The sequence below is a fragment of the Ixodes scapularis genome, unplaced genomic scaffold (assembly GCF_016920785.2).
Source record: "Ixodes scapularis isolate PalLabHiFi unplaced genomic scaffold, ASM1692078v2 PGA_scaffold10__122_contigs__length_95168666, whole genome shotgun sequence".
Taxonomy (NCBI): domain Eukaryota; kingdom Metazoa; phylum Arthropoda; class Arachnida; order Ixodida; family Ixodidae; genus Ixodes; species Ixodes scapularis.
Window position 1 is genome coordinate 50606524 of NW_024609836.1, and position 16835 is coordinate 50623358.

Below are 16835 nucleotides of genomic sequence, written 5' to 3' on the forward strand. Positions count from 1 at the left end.
TTTTTCGGCTTCCGAGAAATTATGTGAAGAAAATAGAAGCGATTAAAAATATATTTGTTTGGCCAGATTGCAGATACATGCTTTAGTCACTTTATCATATAATCATCGCATAGGTTTAGGGAGCCATTATGCAATGGCACAAGCGTCCGTATGCTCCACCCCCCCCCCCACCCCCCATAAAGAAAGGGGGGGGGGGGGGGAGAGCATACGGAAGGGAGGAAGCATACAAAAGCGCGTGCCACGTCATAATGACTTCAAATGGGCGATTATTTGTACGAGTATCTAGAGTATGTATCTACATTCTGTGTGTAAGAAAATATTTTTAAACACTCTTCTTTTGTCTACTCAGTTCATTAGAAGGGCTGACAGCCCCTGCTGAAGCCCCCTTTAGGGGGAGGAGGGGGGGCATCCACAAGCTTGCACCACGTCATATGAACTGCCTTAAACTGTATGGTGATTATGTAAAATGTAGTCAGATTTCAAGCTACATTTAGCGTATATTCAAATATTTTTAATCACTCTTACTTTTTTACATATTTAGTTAGAAAATAAGAAAGAAAAAAAACCTCATACTTCATTTGGCAATGTGTAGGTATAAAATATGAACGCTTAGTTTAGTGCCCCCAAATTAAATTTTTCCACCAAACCACTTGATTTGAAGAGAACCATTAAACTTCAAAAAGGAGAAGAAAAAAAACACAGCTGTCGTGTGTTTGTGCAGTGTTGCACTGTGTACTGAATCAGTTTTTTCTAGACACTATACCAGGGTGTCTACCAATACGGCGTTTACATATTCGCCGAATTTGCCAGGCTTCCCCTACTTTATCGTAATTCCCTTCCTGATTCCAAGGACACAGGATGTATCTCGACCCTGAAGCACAGTTTTAAAGCTTCCCTCTCTTGGGCTCCTCCCTCGGCCCCGTCGTCGCCGCCTCTTCGGACTTCTCGAACATTCCGACATACTCCGGCCCTTTTTATCTGCCAGGGCTTTAATCTGGACACTTGACAAAAAAGTCGGCGAGGAATTCGGGTGTCGTGATTGGCCAGTTACGCGCTTGACCTTGGTGCCGGGCCACGGCCAATCACAGCGGTCGAATGTTTAGCCAACGTTTTCGCCAAGTACCTAAATTAGATTCCCTGCAGGTCAATCCCAGAGAAAAGAGGCAACTTCGCGAGAAAAGGGTTATGACCATTCATTTCCCGTGCGCCCTACTTGCTATGTAGGAGGAGATGCAAAGCACATCAAAAGAAACAGCACTGCTGTTGGCGGTGGTGATTCGCTCATGCCGCGAAAAAGACTGAGCGTGCACGCTGCCTCCTTCCACGTCCTGGCAGGTGAATTTGTATCGATCAGTGAGCGATGCCATTGCTACAAACAGGAAGAACCGGAAGAACGCACCACGCATCGCAACTTCCGGCAAGCGCTGATTAGCTCGCGTCAGGAGAAACACGTCGCTGAGCGACGAAGATTGCCCTCGGACCGTTCCGGAAAATCCGCCGGCGATGAGCGGAAAATGCCACCCGGAACGAAAAAACGCTCGTCGCCGAGGCGGATACGTCCTTGGAATCGCAAGTGTAGGCTGGCCATTATGCTACATTAACACTGGCGTTTGAATCTACACCGCGAAGCGCATCCGCTTGTTTTCATCGTCAAATGGGTGTAAATTTGAGCTGCTTCTTTAAGCAACAGCGCTCACAACCGCTTTGTGAATGCGGTTCAGCCGCCAGTATTAATACGGCGTTATACTAAAAAGGGGCCCCGGCAGGGATTTTCCTATACCCCCTCCCTTCCACCCAATTGTATTTATAAAGGCACCCCTTGATTCGCAACGTCTCCTCTATTCTCAATGCCCCCCATCCCCCCTAAAAATTTAAGCCCCGCCCCCCCCCCCCCCCCCCCCATAATTTTAATTCCTGGGGGGGGGGGGGGGGGGCGGGACGACGCACCCTTCGCCCCAGTGGCCTCGGGTGCGTCGTCTGCTTACGGAGGTCACGTGAATTGTTTCTTCGTTTATCCTGTTCTTTTAGCCATCGAAATACACGGTATTGCACAATTTATTGTTTTATGATGTAAACCTAGTATACAATGCATTAGCCAAGTTTAAAAGCGACTTTCCTTGCCAGGGGCGCTGCTCAAAACTTGAGAGCAACTGTATCATGTCTATTTGAACGAATCACCGACTCGGTCGCGACAGTTTCTTTTAGCATGCGGGCTTCAATTTTGGCGAATTTACGTTGTGTGTGACCCGCTGAGTGCCTGAAAAAGAATCCCGAGACATTCACCCGCTGAGTGCCTGAAAAAGAACCCCGAGACATTCAATGCAGAACAGAAGGGATACGAAAAATTCCACTCATTGTCGCGGGGAGCGAAGAAACGGGCAAAGAATGTGCCAACCAGGACACCGTTCTTAAGCCATTCAGCTGACGTGGTTTTCGTCTGTGTGCTTATTAGGGCTGGGCAATTGATCGATTAACCTTCCGATTAATCGATTAATGCTTTAATCGCGATCAATTTTTTTAACCAGTTAATCGGTTAAAATGAGGCGAACAAAAGTAAGTAAATATACGTTTTTTTCCTTTCTCCTGGTGCCGTTCCCTCTAAAACGAACATACAAACTTGCTCCTTGTTCACCTCGTAGGTAACACCCAACAAACAAATCATTCGTCGTGAGTCACGCGGGATTGGAAGAAAAAAGCGAAAACAGAAGCGGAATGAAAGTAGGCTTTACGGAAGTCCGGTGACCTTGGTCATGATTTGAGCACACGCAGCAGTTTTTTTTTTTGAAGGCACGCAAGCAGGGGGGGGGGGGGGGGTGGGGGGGTTTGGCTTACGGGTTTGCAGCGACAAAGCTAGAGCTCTTCCGAAGGCTGCCTTGATCCCCATTGTGGGTTATGCTCCGTCCTTGCGGTCACTACAACGTGACCTCGCTCGTCTCTCCGCTCGTTCAGCGTGGTGCAAAGCCGGCCGTGGTCGTGGCTTGCTTCAGTATTCGACCCTGTCTTTTATTTGTGTGGTTGGAATTTCTCTCTCGACTTCGCTTTTGCCTCTTGACGCAACGACCTTGGCGGACCCGCACTGCCCGTGGCAAAGTGCTTCCAGATGTTCCCCCGTTCTCTCGTCGTCTTTGACGAGTTGGCGCCGCGCGCAGCCGGATGGGCTCGTTTCCCTTTTCCCCGTAAAAAGGGGTCGTTCCTTCGCCGGGGGTTTTCTGTTTGTTGAAAGCTTCAAGGACGTCGTGGAATTAGAGCGTGCTGGTAAAGTTACATGAACGACGAGGATGTTTCATCCTGTTTTTGTCCTTCATGTACTACTCCTATAACACCTTCAGGGACGTCCTCGAAGGATCGACGCTCCCCAATTATCCCCGTCTCCCTTGCCCCGTCTTTCCCCTTCCCTTCACGTCGCGCCGCAGTCACTTGTTTGAGAAGTATCTCATCACAACACCCTGCGCAGGCATGGACGAATACAGGAGTATGAAGGGCAACCTTTCAGGGAAATTCGGGTTTAAAGTAAACTCCGCGGGCGAAGTTTCTGACTTAAAGAAAGTTCACTGCCTCATCTGCAAAAAAGCTTTCGCATATAGCGGAAGTGTAAGCTCGCTTCAATACCATCTCAGAGCTAAGCACCCAAGCATCTCGCTGCAACAAGAATCATCTGCAAAAAAGCAGACGACTATCGACGTTTTCTCTTCGAGGCCGGTTTCTCTGAAGAAAGAAGAAACTATTGCACAAGCCCTTACATCTTGGCTTGTTTCTTCTAGCCGGCCTCTCAACATTGGAAGATCACGGACTAGCGAAAGTTCTTCAGATTGCCTTGGATTCTCCGTCTTACCAGCCGCCGTCCCGTCGTGCAGTGAGTGCCAAGGTGGATGCCCTGTATACCTCGAGACGGGAGCGTCTTCAGGCAGAACTCTCGGCAGCCAGCTTCATCAGCTTAGCAGCGGACTTCTGGACCTCCATCGCCAATGACGCCTACCTCGGGATAACGGCGCATTGGATCGACGACGACTGGATGCTTCGATTGGCAACATTGCAGGTGAGACATGTACCTCAGCGCCATACGGCAGAACAATGTGCCAGTGAGGTATTGGAGACTGCTACAGATTGGGGAATCGTTGAAAAGGTAGAAGCTGTCTGTACCGATAATGCCCGCAACATCGGTCTTGGGGTGGAGAGAGCAAACTTTCAGAGTCTGAAGTGCGCAGCTCACACGCTTCAGCTGTGCGTCCACAAGGCGCTCAGCGTGACGGGCGTGGAGCGACTGCTAGCCGCCTGTCGTCCTACTGTGGGTCACTTTAAACACAGTTCGAACAACCAGGCCGTCCTTTCAAAACATGCCGCTGAACTCGGAGCACCTAAGAAGAAGCTTCAGCAGGACATCGCAACACGGTGGAACAGCACGTACAGTCGCCGGCCATATGAGCTCCCCCGGCCGAACGCCGACCGGAGCAGCGAAAATCCCGCATGCGGCGCGTCGAGCGTTGCCGCGTTCTGGGAGCCGGGCTATTGGGACCAAACCATTCCGTTGTCAAAGGGGTGGGCGCAGGAAGTTTAATAGCATTCCGCGTTTTGGAACGTGAATCTGGAACACGGCCGATAACACACCCACCTGCGGTTGTAGGTAAACGCAGACGGCTTATCGAAATTCTTCACTGCATGATATCTCTGACGTGTTCTATGCCACAATTTTATTTGCAGAACCTGTTTGTCATTTTAAATATTTCCTACCCGAAGAGTAATCCTGCACACAAGCTTTCTTACAATCTTTCTTAAACCTAGACTAGACAATGACAAGTGATTTTGAAATATTTTATTTAATCTATAAGGGTATGCTATAAATAAGAAAAAGAAAGATTTGTGTCGAAGCAGAATAAAGATTCAGGCACTTATCATGAACGCGTTTTATCGAGGAGACTCTATTGTTCTGCGCTCAGTAGCGTGTTGCTTCGCCAAGGGTAATTATCTACACGATGACTTTACCGATGGCTTCATGGTCGGCCACTTCTCGCTTGCCGAGGGATCCTTATTGTCATGCCTAATATGATATCAAACATGTTTTTTTTTACATTTGTAAGCATCGATCGAACACTGCTGCTTTATCTACGCCTAAAGCAAGCTCCAGTTTATCAGCAGTTATAACATCATCTCCGAAGACTGGCCCACACCCGAAGACGGCAATTTAATCAGCCGTGTTTTTGTGATTCACACTTCTAAAGGCTGGAATCCCGATAAAAGCTATGCGTCCACCCCTTTGATAACGGAATGGTTTGGGCCCAATAGCCCGGCTCCCAAAACGCGGCAACTCGACGCGCCGCGTGGGGGATTTTCGCTGATCCAGTCGGCGTTCGGCCGGGGGAGCTCATATGGCCGGCGACTGTACATAATGATAACCAGCCTGCTTGAACTGAAGGAGCCTTTGCGCCGCTCCATGGAGGACAGCAGTACCATTAAATCGTCGATTCCCCACCTCACAGACGTCGATTGGGACATGTTGGAGCAGCTTCGGGAAGTTCTGAAGCCCCTGCTCGACATTACTGAGCTCCTTGGAGGGGACAAGTACGTTACTCGGTCTGTACTTATTCCAGCCTTAAAACTGCTAAAGAATAAAATGAGGACAAATGACTGTGACCCTGCCTTCATCTGCCGCTTCAAGGCCATGCTTGTGGACTCTATCGATGAGAGGCTTCGCGCGTGGCCGCGGTACAACGATTATGAACTGGCAACGTGTCTCGATCCTCGTTTCAAGAGCCTCGCATGCATCGAAAAAGATCGCCGCGAACTTGTGTGGGAAAGGCTTTCCCAGCTAACACATGCGTCTTCGGACGACGGTTCTACTGATCTGACGCCCAAGAAAAAAAGAAAATACGTTTTCTCGGAGGAAAACGAAGAGCCCACCATCTCCTGCCAAGTGTCGCTTTATCGATCGATGGCCGAGGTGACGGACGATGAACTGGACCCCCTACAGTGGTGGCGAGCTCAGGGCTCCCTGTTTCCTCAAATTGTGCCAATTGTGAAGAGGGTGATGTGTGTCCCAGTCACCTCAACGCCCTGCGAGCGTCTGTTCAGCGCAGCAGGGATGATCGTCAACAAACAAAGAAACTCGCTCCTGCCGGAAAATGTCAACAAACTTCTTTGCCTCCGCAGCTGGGGTTGTGATCTGTGAGTGCGTTACATCAACGTTTATTCTCAATTAAGTTTGTATATATGCGCCGTTTATCATACAATAAAACAAATTGTAAGGACAAAATGTCTACTTTTGCTTTTTACTAAAATCAACCGATTAATCGATTAATTAATTGATTAAAGGGTGGCGATTAATCGGCTTAAAATTTTAATCGACGCCCAGCCCTAGTGCTTATTAAATGCATTGGCTTGTTTGTTGTTGAAGCGATGTTTATTAGGAAATTGACGTTGTTGTTAGTTACGCTCTGGGCGCACTTGTCACCGTTGATGGGAAAGGGAATTAAGTGAAAAAAGAGATAGAGGAGAGAGGGGGAAGGGGGAAAAGGATTTCTTCAGTGTGTTGACTCGCGACTCCTGGAACTCCTGAAAACCTCTGGATGTAAGATCTTCAAGAGCCCCAGGAGCCGCAAGCAACCCAGATCTCTTGGAAGTCCTAGAGGATCTCGAGGAGTTCCGCGCTCCTCAGGAAGCTGACTACACTCTTGAGTGCCCTGTCCGTAGTAGCTCGTGAGGCTCTTGGACGCATGAGTTCTTCCAAGGTGGTACTAGGTAGCCCTAGGCGGGAAAAAGCATCACGGAGGTTGGTGCGCTCCTCTTCGTGATCACTGCAGTGCAGGAGGAGATGTTCGGCGTCGGCCGTTTCCTCGCAGGTCTGGCATATGGGGTCAACACTGAGTCTGAAGCGACTTATCCACGCCGGGGTGAAGGCGCTTCCGGTCCGTAATCTGTGCATTACTGCGGCAGTTTGGCGGTCGAAGCCGCGGGGTACCCGAGCTGGGAAGGCACCCGCCACCACTACGGGGTCCGGGTGCTGTAGGGCGATGGCTCTTCTCACAAGGAGTTTGGCGTCTGAGAAGCGGGGAACGGTTGAAAGGGGGCGCTCGGGGTCCTTGTGAGCCCGCACCGCTAGAAAATCAACGACCTCATTGCCTCTAATGCCACAGTGGCTCGGGAGCCATTGGAAGGCAATGTTGTTGCCTTCTTGCTGAAGCTCGACCGCATCCTGTGCGATTGAACGGGCCAGGGGCGTTGCCCGTTCGAGCCTAGATAGCAGCTCGAGGGCTGATCTTGAGTCGCTCAGGATGACCAAGCGTAAAGCCTGTGTGCAGCCCGTCCGAATACCCCAGAGGGCGAGCCGTATGGCTGCTAGCTCTGCCGTGGTGGAGGATGCCTGGTGATCCAGGCGCTCACTGGTACCCACAGCTGCTGCCTCGAAGAAAGCCGCTGCTGTTGCTGTGCCTCCGGAGGGGTCCACCGATCCGTCGGTGTACACTCGGGTCCACCCATCGTACTGGGTAACTAAAAAAAACTGAATAAAACGGTGATCGTTTGCTTGCGCTAACAGTGTTCGCGCGATGCACGCACTAATATCCTGCCATCCACTCGCTCATGATGCTTCTCTCGCTGCCCGTCGTTATGCCAAAGTTTCGTCAACGCGATGAAAGTTTAGATTATGGGTGTCCCTGTGGCGAAACTGAAAATCAGCACTTTTGGCCGAACACTTGTCGACCATGTTTATGTCCACGGCGGCCAAGCTGAGAATCAGCTCTTCTGGCCAAACACTCCCCGGCCGTGTTTATGTTTCCGGCGGTCAAGCTGAAAATCAGCACTGCTGGCCAAACACTTGCCGGCCGTGTTTATGTCTCCGGCGGCCAAGCTGAAAATCAGCACTGCTGGCCAAACACTCGCCGGCCGTGTTCATGTTTCCGGCGGCCAAGCTGAAAATCAGCACTACTGGCCAAACACTTGCCGGCCGTGTTTATGTCTCCGGCGGCCAAGCTGAAAATCAGCACTTGTGGCCAAACACTTACCGGCCGTGTTTATGTCCCCGGCGGCCAAGCTGAAAATCACCACTGCTGGCCAAACACTTGCCGGCCGTGTTTATGTCTCCGGCGGCCAAGCTGAAAATGAGCACTTCTGGCCAGGCGCTTGCCGGCAGTGTTTATGTCTCCGGCGGACAAGCTAAAAACAGCTAGTTTGTGGCCGGACCCTTGCCGGCCTTGTTTATGTCTCCGGTGGCCAAGCACTTAAAGTGGCCAAGCTGTCCAGACACTGGCCAACCGTCGGCCGATCGAAATTCACTTTTTGGTGCTGCTTGGGTGGCTCTTCGAAGACAACATTATGCGGACCGTTGCAAATTGGAATTTCCCTCTCTCGCTGAGTCTGAACACCTGCACTAAATGCTAACGCATTTCGTCGAGAATCAGCATATACCGACAGCAGCGAATTTTAGTGTTTTTTTTTTCTTCTGTTCTGTGGCTACGGCATTTACGTAGATGCGCGGAACAAATCCTGATCCGGTGAAAGTGATATTTGGGGCATCGAGCCAAAGACGATACTGGTGGATTATCGACTACTTTCCGCGAGAGTGTTGTGAGAGTGAGTGCTCACTTTCCTTATAACTGATTTTGCGGGACGTGTGAATACGATGAAGATGTGATAAATAACTTATTTAGTTGCTTTGTAGGTCGTGTATAACGCGAGCGGTATGGCAGAGTTGGTGTCTTGATTATGGTGGTGGAATAGAATCTTGTTCTTTATCGTTATTTGTACTTAAATACGTCGTCGTCAGTGGCCCACGAAGAGAGCGATAGCTTATTTTATTACGTTCTTTTAGGCTTCTTACCTTGCCACATGGGTGCACAAGAACATGTGTTGCTTCACTTGTACATTGCGTCCAGAACATAGAAAAATAAGCTATATAGAAACTCAATACAGATTTATATAAAACAATATTAGGCACTATGTACTGTGAAGTTTTCATTCACCTGTTTTAAATAAAGAAAACATGTTTTCCCGTGGCGAATGTCCACCTAAACGGCCTCTCTAGCCTGAAATGAAAATCGTTAGTTTAATATAAAATCCTTGTGGCATGTGCCAGGACCTTGTCGTGGAAGTGTACACGAAATTTCAACTCGCGATTTGAAGAATCAAGTATATAAAACGAGTCTGGAAATTCTCGCATTGCAACTCACTCCATAAACTAGCAATGACGTAACAAGATAAGGATGCCGTCTCCTTAGGGCTCTTCTTGCTCTGCCCTCTTAGGTCCCGCCTGTTGTCAACGCGTGGGTAACGTCACTCAACCCATTTTAAGTTCATATTAGCAGCAACAGCGCCTTACAAACAAAGACAAAAGGAGAGGACACATAGAAGGACAAACACAGTGAAGAATTCCAAGTAACGTTTTTTTTTACTTCCTTGTAAGGAATAGGATAATAGAACAAAGAGAGAGAGAGAGAGAGATAAAGGGAAAACTTTATTTATCAAAGGGCAGACGCTGTCTTCGTCTCATAGTAGGTGGTCTCCTCAGTCCAAGAGACCATGGTCCTTGGCTGCCCGCCGGGCCCTGTCGGTCAGCTCGACCTAGTCACCAGGGTCCACGCTGGTCAGCCGGCTTTCCCACTACTCTGTGGTGGGTCTTGCGATGGGTTGTATCGCCGTGCTGCCCTGGCATCCCCCCCCCCCCCCCATGCTGTAGAGTGTGGTGGGCACCTTGTATGCCAATGCAGTCAAATTCGTAGCAGTCTGGATGACTCAAGCGGTAAATTGCACCATGTGGATAGGGTTTGGTTTCAAGCTGCCTCAAAAAGACTGCTTTCTCCCTGGATAGCTTCGGGCGGGATGGTGGGTAAAACTTTCTCCCGAGACGTTATAGTGTTCTACACCTTCTATAAATTCGTTCTTGAAAGGGTTTTCGACACCCCAAGAACTCTTTCAGGTCGTGAAGAACGGTTTGGATTGAAGCACTATCGTCCTCTGGCGAACTAGGAAAGCAGCTGGGCGATGAAGAACTCTTTCGCATCAAAAAGGAGCTTAAAAGAACCCCAAAATGTTTTTTTTTTCACACAGAACACTTTTAGCGGTGCTGAAAATAACTTTTTAGGGTGCAAAATTTGAACAACCCGAAGAACCCATAAGATTTCCTTTACGGCCATATTTCTTTAATGTAAAGTCTCTGGACCTCTTGTGTAGACGCCTTCATCCGGGTTCAACTGGGCTCGATCGATCAGCAGCAACGCCTGGATTGTATAATATCGAGCCAAGGCGTGGGCCGCCTTTTTTCCCACAAAGTCCTCGTGCCCCGGGATCCGGGGACCAGACTATCTGGATTTCCAGAAGCTCTGTGTGTCTTGTAAGAATCTGGAGAGCCTGACGAAATTTACAACCCTATTGGAAAAACGTACAAGAAACAAACCTGCTGCTTGTACAGTTCTGGTATGACACCACATTAATTTCTTTGTGTTACGCATGCAGCTAGTTTGGTTTGTCGTTCTGCATAACTGGAGATACTGGCACCGCTATGGCTCCGGGTCTGTCTATACTGGCAGCCACTTTGCTTGCCGATATGATTCTGTGTGGCTGGTATGATTTTGCGTCCGATGACGTAGGCGACTGCCGTCTTTCCAACAAAACGCTTATACCACAGGACCACCGGTATACCCAAATCATACATGCAGAAAGACGACCGCCATCTTCCAACAAAAACGTCCATCGTTCACCGCCGCTATCGTTACATACACCATACATGTCGAAAAAGAACATAAGCCACGTTTACACGAATGCGACTTAGTCGCATTGAATCCAGTTGCCGCATTCAATATGCGGTCATGAAAACGGCATAATGCGCAAAGCGCATCGCATTTTGGAACGGGGAGGATTATCGGAAGGCGCTCGCTGCGGTAGCGAGTGAACAGCTGAGAACATGGCGGCGGCCAACATCGTCGGCGGCGCGGAGAGCGGTCCCGCAATTTTTTTCCCGAGAACGCAAGCTTTTATTGCGATCATAAGTAAGCGGAATATAGCGGAGCTGCTCGGTGAGGGCGGCCCCGTCCAAACCTTTGCGAAGTACGACTTGCGCGTCCGAAGGGGTCACAAAGGCTTCGGTGCAAGCACGAATGACACCGAGAGCTCCGAGCACTGTAGAGCACTGCATGGTAGCGCAGAACGAGCAGCTCCTACCTCGGTGCAGTTCCTGGCTCCGCAAGAGCCTCTCGGACTCGGGGTCCGGTTGGTCTGGTCGCGATCGGCGAGGTCTAGCGCGGCGAAACGCGGGGGCTTCCTCAAAGCGTGCACACACACGTCGCCTCTCGTTCAGAGTGAACCGGCGGCCCGGCCTGGAGTCCTAAACGCCTTCCGTCTCCCAACTTCTTCCACAGCGCCGAAGACAGCGGGCACGATCTTTACATTCACTGAATGCGTCGAAAGGCCTCCACGTGCGATGCACCGGAAAACGTGGTGCGGCTGGTGCCGGAACGGAACTGCATAACTTCGAGCTTTGAGTCAACGTGCACGGCAACAAACCGATCGTGACACCAAGCCGCGGATACCTCATCACCGGTCGACAGCGGCAAACGGCCCGTTGCTCGTATCGTGGGCCGTGACTCGTACTCGGCCAACTTGGCGTCTTTTCGTGGCCCCTCGCGTCGTCGCAACCAGCCACAAACCCGACAAACCCACCAGCCCGAAACCGTAGCGACCGTAGCCTGCGTTGGAGAAAAGCGAAACCGAAACTTAAAGCTTCCGCCTAGTGGCTTCCGCTGTCGCGGTTTTTATAACTTTGCGGCTTCCACTTCCGGTCGTCGCGGAGATGGCGAAGATAGAGCGGTGGTGGGGGTCGTTGGCTCGTTTACGGTTACGGGACAGATGTTTTGCGGTCCCTTTCTACTGCGTCTCTGGCTCTCAACTGGACGGCAACTCTCATAGTCCAACCAGGCGTGGTCAGCCTGCGTCAGGCCGGCTCGACCCGTCCGATCGCCAGACCGCAGGCGACTTCCAAGTACGGCCGTTAGGCCTAGGATCCGAAGGCCTAGGATCCGTGAAGCGGTAAGCGAATCTCGTCCCGTTTTCGTTCTACTTTTAAATTACGTTAGGTGCGCTACAGTATAAGCATGCGTGCCAAGTGTTCGTGACATTTTTGAACTAGAATAATTGTGCTTCATTGCGGTCATTTGCCGAAAATGTAAATCGGGCAATGAACGAGGAGCCATGCTTGAAAACGGTGTATGTACGATGTTAACTTCTACCTGGGCGGCTAAAAAAAAAAAGACTGGTTACGGTTGGATGCGAGGCTGGTCCCAATGCAATGGTACACTCTAAAAAAAAGGGGTGTAGTACTTACACCCAGTGGGGTGTATGTGACTTGTCCCATATACGACACCCCCATGGGTATATATGCGACACCCCAAAAAGGGGTGCATACATGCACCTCATTTTGAGGTGCACATGTGCACCTCAGCGGGTGCATAAGACACACCCCACCCCGGGGTGTACATATACTCCGTTTCTCACTTACTGGGAATACTGATACACCCCATTTTTAGGTGTACATATATTCCGTTTCTCACTTGCTGGGAATACTGATACACCCCATTCTTAGGTGTACATGTATTCCGTTTCTCACTTACTGGGAATACCGATACACCCCATTCTTAGGTGTACGTATATTCCGTTCCTCACTTACTGGGAATACTGATACACCCCTCTTTTAGGTGCACATATATTTCGTTTATCACTTACTGGGAATACTCATACACCCCATTCTTAGGTGTACATATATTCCATTTCTCACTTACTGGGAATACTGATACACCCCATTCTTAGGTGCACAGATATTCCGTTTCTCACTTACTGGGAATGCAGTTACACCCCATTCTTAGGTGTACTTATATACCGTTTTCCACACCCTTCTCACTTACTGGGAACCGATAAACCCCACTCTTAGGTGTACATGTGCGAAGTCAACAAAACTAACACTAGAACATTTTCTATCAAATTGACAGTAAATGTCTTTGCAGCTCTTTTCCAAGCTTTTAACCGTCAAACGACGGTGTTTTGTGTCATTTGCATGTCCCATTTGTCAACCCGAAAACAATTAGGCTGCCAATCCCACATTCTATCGTCATTTCATTATATGGCCTGGCATCATTTTGACGTCCTAACTGTCAACCTGAAATACAATTGAGAGCTTTTGTGTTACTCCTGCGAATATAACATTGTCAGGATCATGCAAAATTTTATAAAATAAGCTACGAAAGTTGGTATCTGTTCCTACATATTTATTGCTCATAAACACTGGGTGAAACATATACTACAAAAATACACATTGAATGCATGCACCAGAAATGGCGCTTGTTTTTTTTTTTTCTTCTTTTTGCATGTCTTGTTTTTTAGTCTTCTGCCTTGGGTGTTGACCACCAAAAAGAGCCATGGAGCATTCCTGAAAAGCAAAACCCAGTTTCATACCATGATTAGATACATATAGGACACTGTCAAGGCCCCACACCTTACTTAATGAGCATTACGAAAAACCAGGAACTCAGCCAACTTCATAAATATTTTGCACACCACTGAATAATAGTGGGGGGGGGGGGGGGGAGTTTACCACTTTAGATACAGATGCAAGGCTGGAAAACCGAAAACAGATAAAAAGCATGTGTTTTCAATATACTTAAACAACTGATTTTGGCGGTTTTCAACAATGCCAGCCGGTTTCTTATTGCAACTGTGTTTATTTTTTACTAATAAAATGCACAATTAGCCGAAAAATGCCATAAGCAACCTTGTACTCAGTGGCGCCTAACCAGATCAACGAATGCCAACATCAGAGGTGTCCTAATGCAAGCTTCCTTTAACAAAATTTTGGACCATCTAAAACAGTGCTCTCAAACACAATTGAGTGTAGAGGCCAGATAGCCCACCCCCAAAAGATCGAGGGCTTCTGTAAGGCATGGGGGTCAAGAAATTTGTTAAGGGGACCTTGCGCTCTCCACATTTTGTAACTTGCAATCTTGACAGTGACATTTTTAGCCGTGATTCATTTGTAGTGCTCCCCTTATCCCTTGCCTGATGTAATCACAATAATTAAAGTGGTACTGCCGCCAACATACTGGCATTTTGTAAGAGGACAAGAGAAGAAGTACACTGTTGTTGCCGTTGCTTATTTCACTCAGGATATATTCAAGCTCAACATGTCTCGAAAGAATGCCTTTTGCTTTTCTGGGAATTTCTGATAGCACCAGTCTGAGCGAATGCTTATATTTTAATGGTGATATTTTCTGAGGGCGAGAATCCAGAGCTCATGAATTTATCTTTGGTGGTTGCTTCTGACAAGCGAGAGTTCATGCAGTTGAAGTGCATCCTTGGGCAAAGAGCTCGTCTTTGCAGCCTACCAGCGGAATTGTCGTGCAGGTGCTAAATACTAAAAAAAAGACGGGAAGGAAAAATAGAGACTAAACACCTAAAAAATAAAAAAAACGAAACTACATTAACTATGTGGATATATTACAAGAGCATAGCTACGTTTCCAGCGTAAATGAATAGACCGATCCCACCAAGCGTTCCACGCATGCGTGACGCCGCCATAACTGTAATTCGTAGGAGGCAGACGCCAGTTCACGCGACAGCTCATGCTGCCTCGTGGTCTACTCGCGCAAACCTCCAGCATGGTCGTCGCGCGTGTAGAAAGACTACAGCTCCCACGATGCATATCGGCAGCGGTGGCGTACTCAAACTAGCTGGTGAGATCGGTCTATTAGCGACATATTATAATGCATGCCATTTGTAATGCTCGTTATAAGAACGGGAGCTTGCAGCTGGTTTCCTGTGGGCCGTGTTCAAGCAAGTCGCGAGCTGCGTCTTCAAGCACTGAGCAGATTAATTTTACCCAGTTATTACCTGCCAGTGCATCATAATCTGTACAATGGTGAATATATTCCGAGACACTACTTGCTAGCAGCACAGGCTAAAACACTGCCCGAAGAGGGGAAAGGGCAAGCGCTAGAAAGGCGGGTGAGGAGAGTAACTTCCTCTCCTATCTAACATTCGTAGTGCTTTCCCCCTCTCCCCCCTCCCTGCCCTCCCCTCCCACATGCCTTCCTAGCGCTCGCCTTTTCTCTCTTCGCATGGCATTGCATTCACCTGCACTACACACAACTAGTGACACTGAGTATAATTGAAGGACGGTACACTCACAGATGTCAAAGCACTTGAAGAGTTCGCAACTTCGGTGCAATGCCACTGGTTGCACTTTTGTATCGCACTTCAGATGGGTTGATTTGCCTGAAGTACCTGGAAAATAATAAGAATGATAGAATAAATTAATGTGCCATAAACCAGGGCTGGGCAGACACACTCCAAAAAGTATTCGGGAATACTGAGATACATCTGCTTTAAGGCCAAAAATACAGATACTGAGATCAGACTTGGACGTAGTTCAACTACTCTACTCAAACTACTGTAGTTTAACTACTTTTTCGAGTAAATTGGTAACTTTCAATTACAACTTGATTTGGGTAATTAGTAGTTTAATTTAACTACTTTTTTCAGGTAACTTCTACTCAAATTACTAACTACTTTCGAAATTATATAGTGCTAATTTTGCCCATCACGGAAGTTTGAGCACAGAAATGAATAAAACGCCGGCAGATAAAGTGGCATTCCCGAACAAGGGGCCCCCTTGTTCGGAAAGGCGTCCTTGGGCCAAGTTGGCGACGAGCAGCCAAAATATAACACCGGCACGCACGAACACAGGAAGAGATGCATAACAAGCCTTGGTCGGGTATTGATCTAATCCGGTAATGCACGCAGGCGCCGTGTTTTCAGCTGCAACCGTGAAAGACGGGGACACTCCGAGAGTTGTTGTTTTCGTGTTGTCTGTCTTTAGTGAGTTCTGACTCAAGCGGTAGGTTCTACGGGAGGCGCCACTGGAATGACCTCGCAGCTGGGCGCCTGTTCCTATGGTCGCCTTGTCGTCAGCGCATACGCCTTTGCAAAGCCGGACTCCCCCGCGCACAAACCCTGGCACGGATAATCCGTTCATGGGAGCACGTTCCCGCTTTCAGCTGCAACTGTATACACGTTTGCAAGTCCGGTCTCAGGGCGCCGCCATCTTCCTCAGTGGGGTGCGCTCTTGGGCGCGGCCATAATCCGATTACGACGCTTTAGCAAGGCTTCGTAATCGGATTATGAGCCGCCTAAGCGCACCCCAGCCAAGCAAGATGGCAGCGGCCTGGAGCCGGACTTGCAAACGTGTATACGAGGGACGATGCTTCTTCACGTAGTCCTTCGCGTCCTTCCGAATATCCATGCCTGGGAGACCTCCTCTTTGTTAAAAACGAGGCGCTTCAGAATATTGTAGTCGCCGGCGAGGATTGCGAGTTACCCTTGGGCGATCCATTTGTTGGACCCGGCGTCAGCGGCGAAGTATACTTCTTTTCATCTTCTGTTAAATTTTTTTTTTTTTTTTTTTTTTTTTCAGTAGCGTAGCACTAGCACTACAACGGGACGCGCAGTCGTCCGGATGATCGCATCGTCGTGCCGCGAGACTTGAACCCTTGGCGGTCTGGTGCACTCGATCAGCGTACTCTCAGAACGACGTCGGAATAAAGAGGGGCCAGTCATAACAATCTCAACTTGACGAAGAAAAAAGGAAAAAGGAGGAAAGTTTGTTATAAAAGACCCTCTACCCGAGGCAAACCTCACGTGTTTAGTCATGGACACCTAAGATGCCGACACTCGCTTACCCGACCCTGCACAGCCTGTTTCTCAAATTCAACGCTGCCGTTTCATCCAGCCCATCGGTGGAACATCTATTTAGCTTGGCTGGGGACGTCCTTAGAAGGAAAAGTGGAAAACTCTCCAATCAAGAACTT

General features: G+C 48.8%; 2 protein-coding genes across 2 annotated transcripts in view; both read left to right on the forward strand.

Annotated features, from left to right (window-relative positions):
* The window catches only part of LOC120839800, a 72559-nt gene that overhangs the window by 5998 nt on the left and 49726 nt on the right, over positions 1-16835 (forward strand). The window lies entirely within an intron of this gene.
* Positions 5390-6248, forward strand: LOC115319059 (zinc finger BED domain-containing protein 4-like). The gene has a single exon (XM_029978828.4). It carries the CDS (start codon positions 5429-5431, stop codon positions 6161-6163), a length of 735 nt encoding a protein of 244 aa, XP_029834688.2. The 5' UTR covers positions 5390-5428; the 3' UTR covers positions 6164-6248.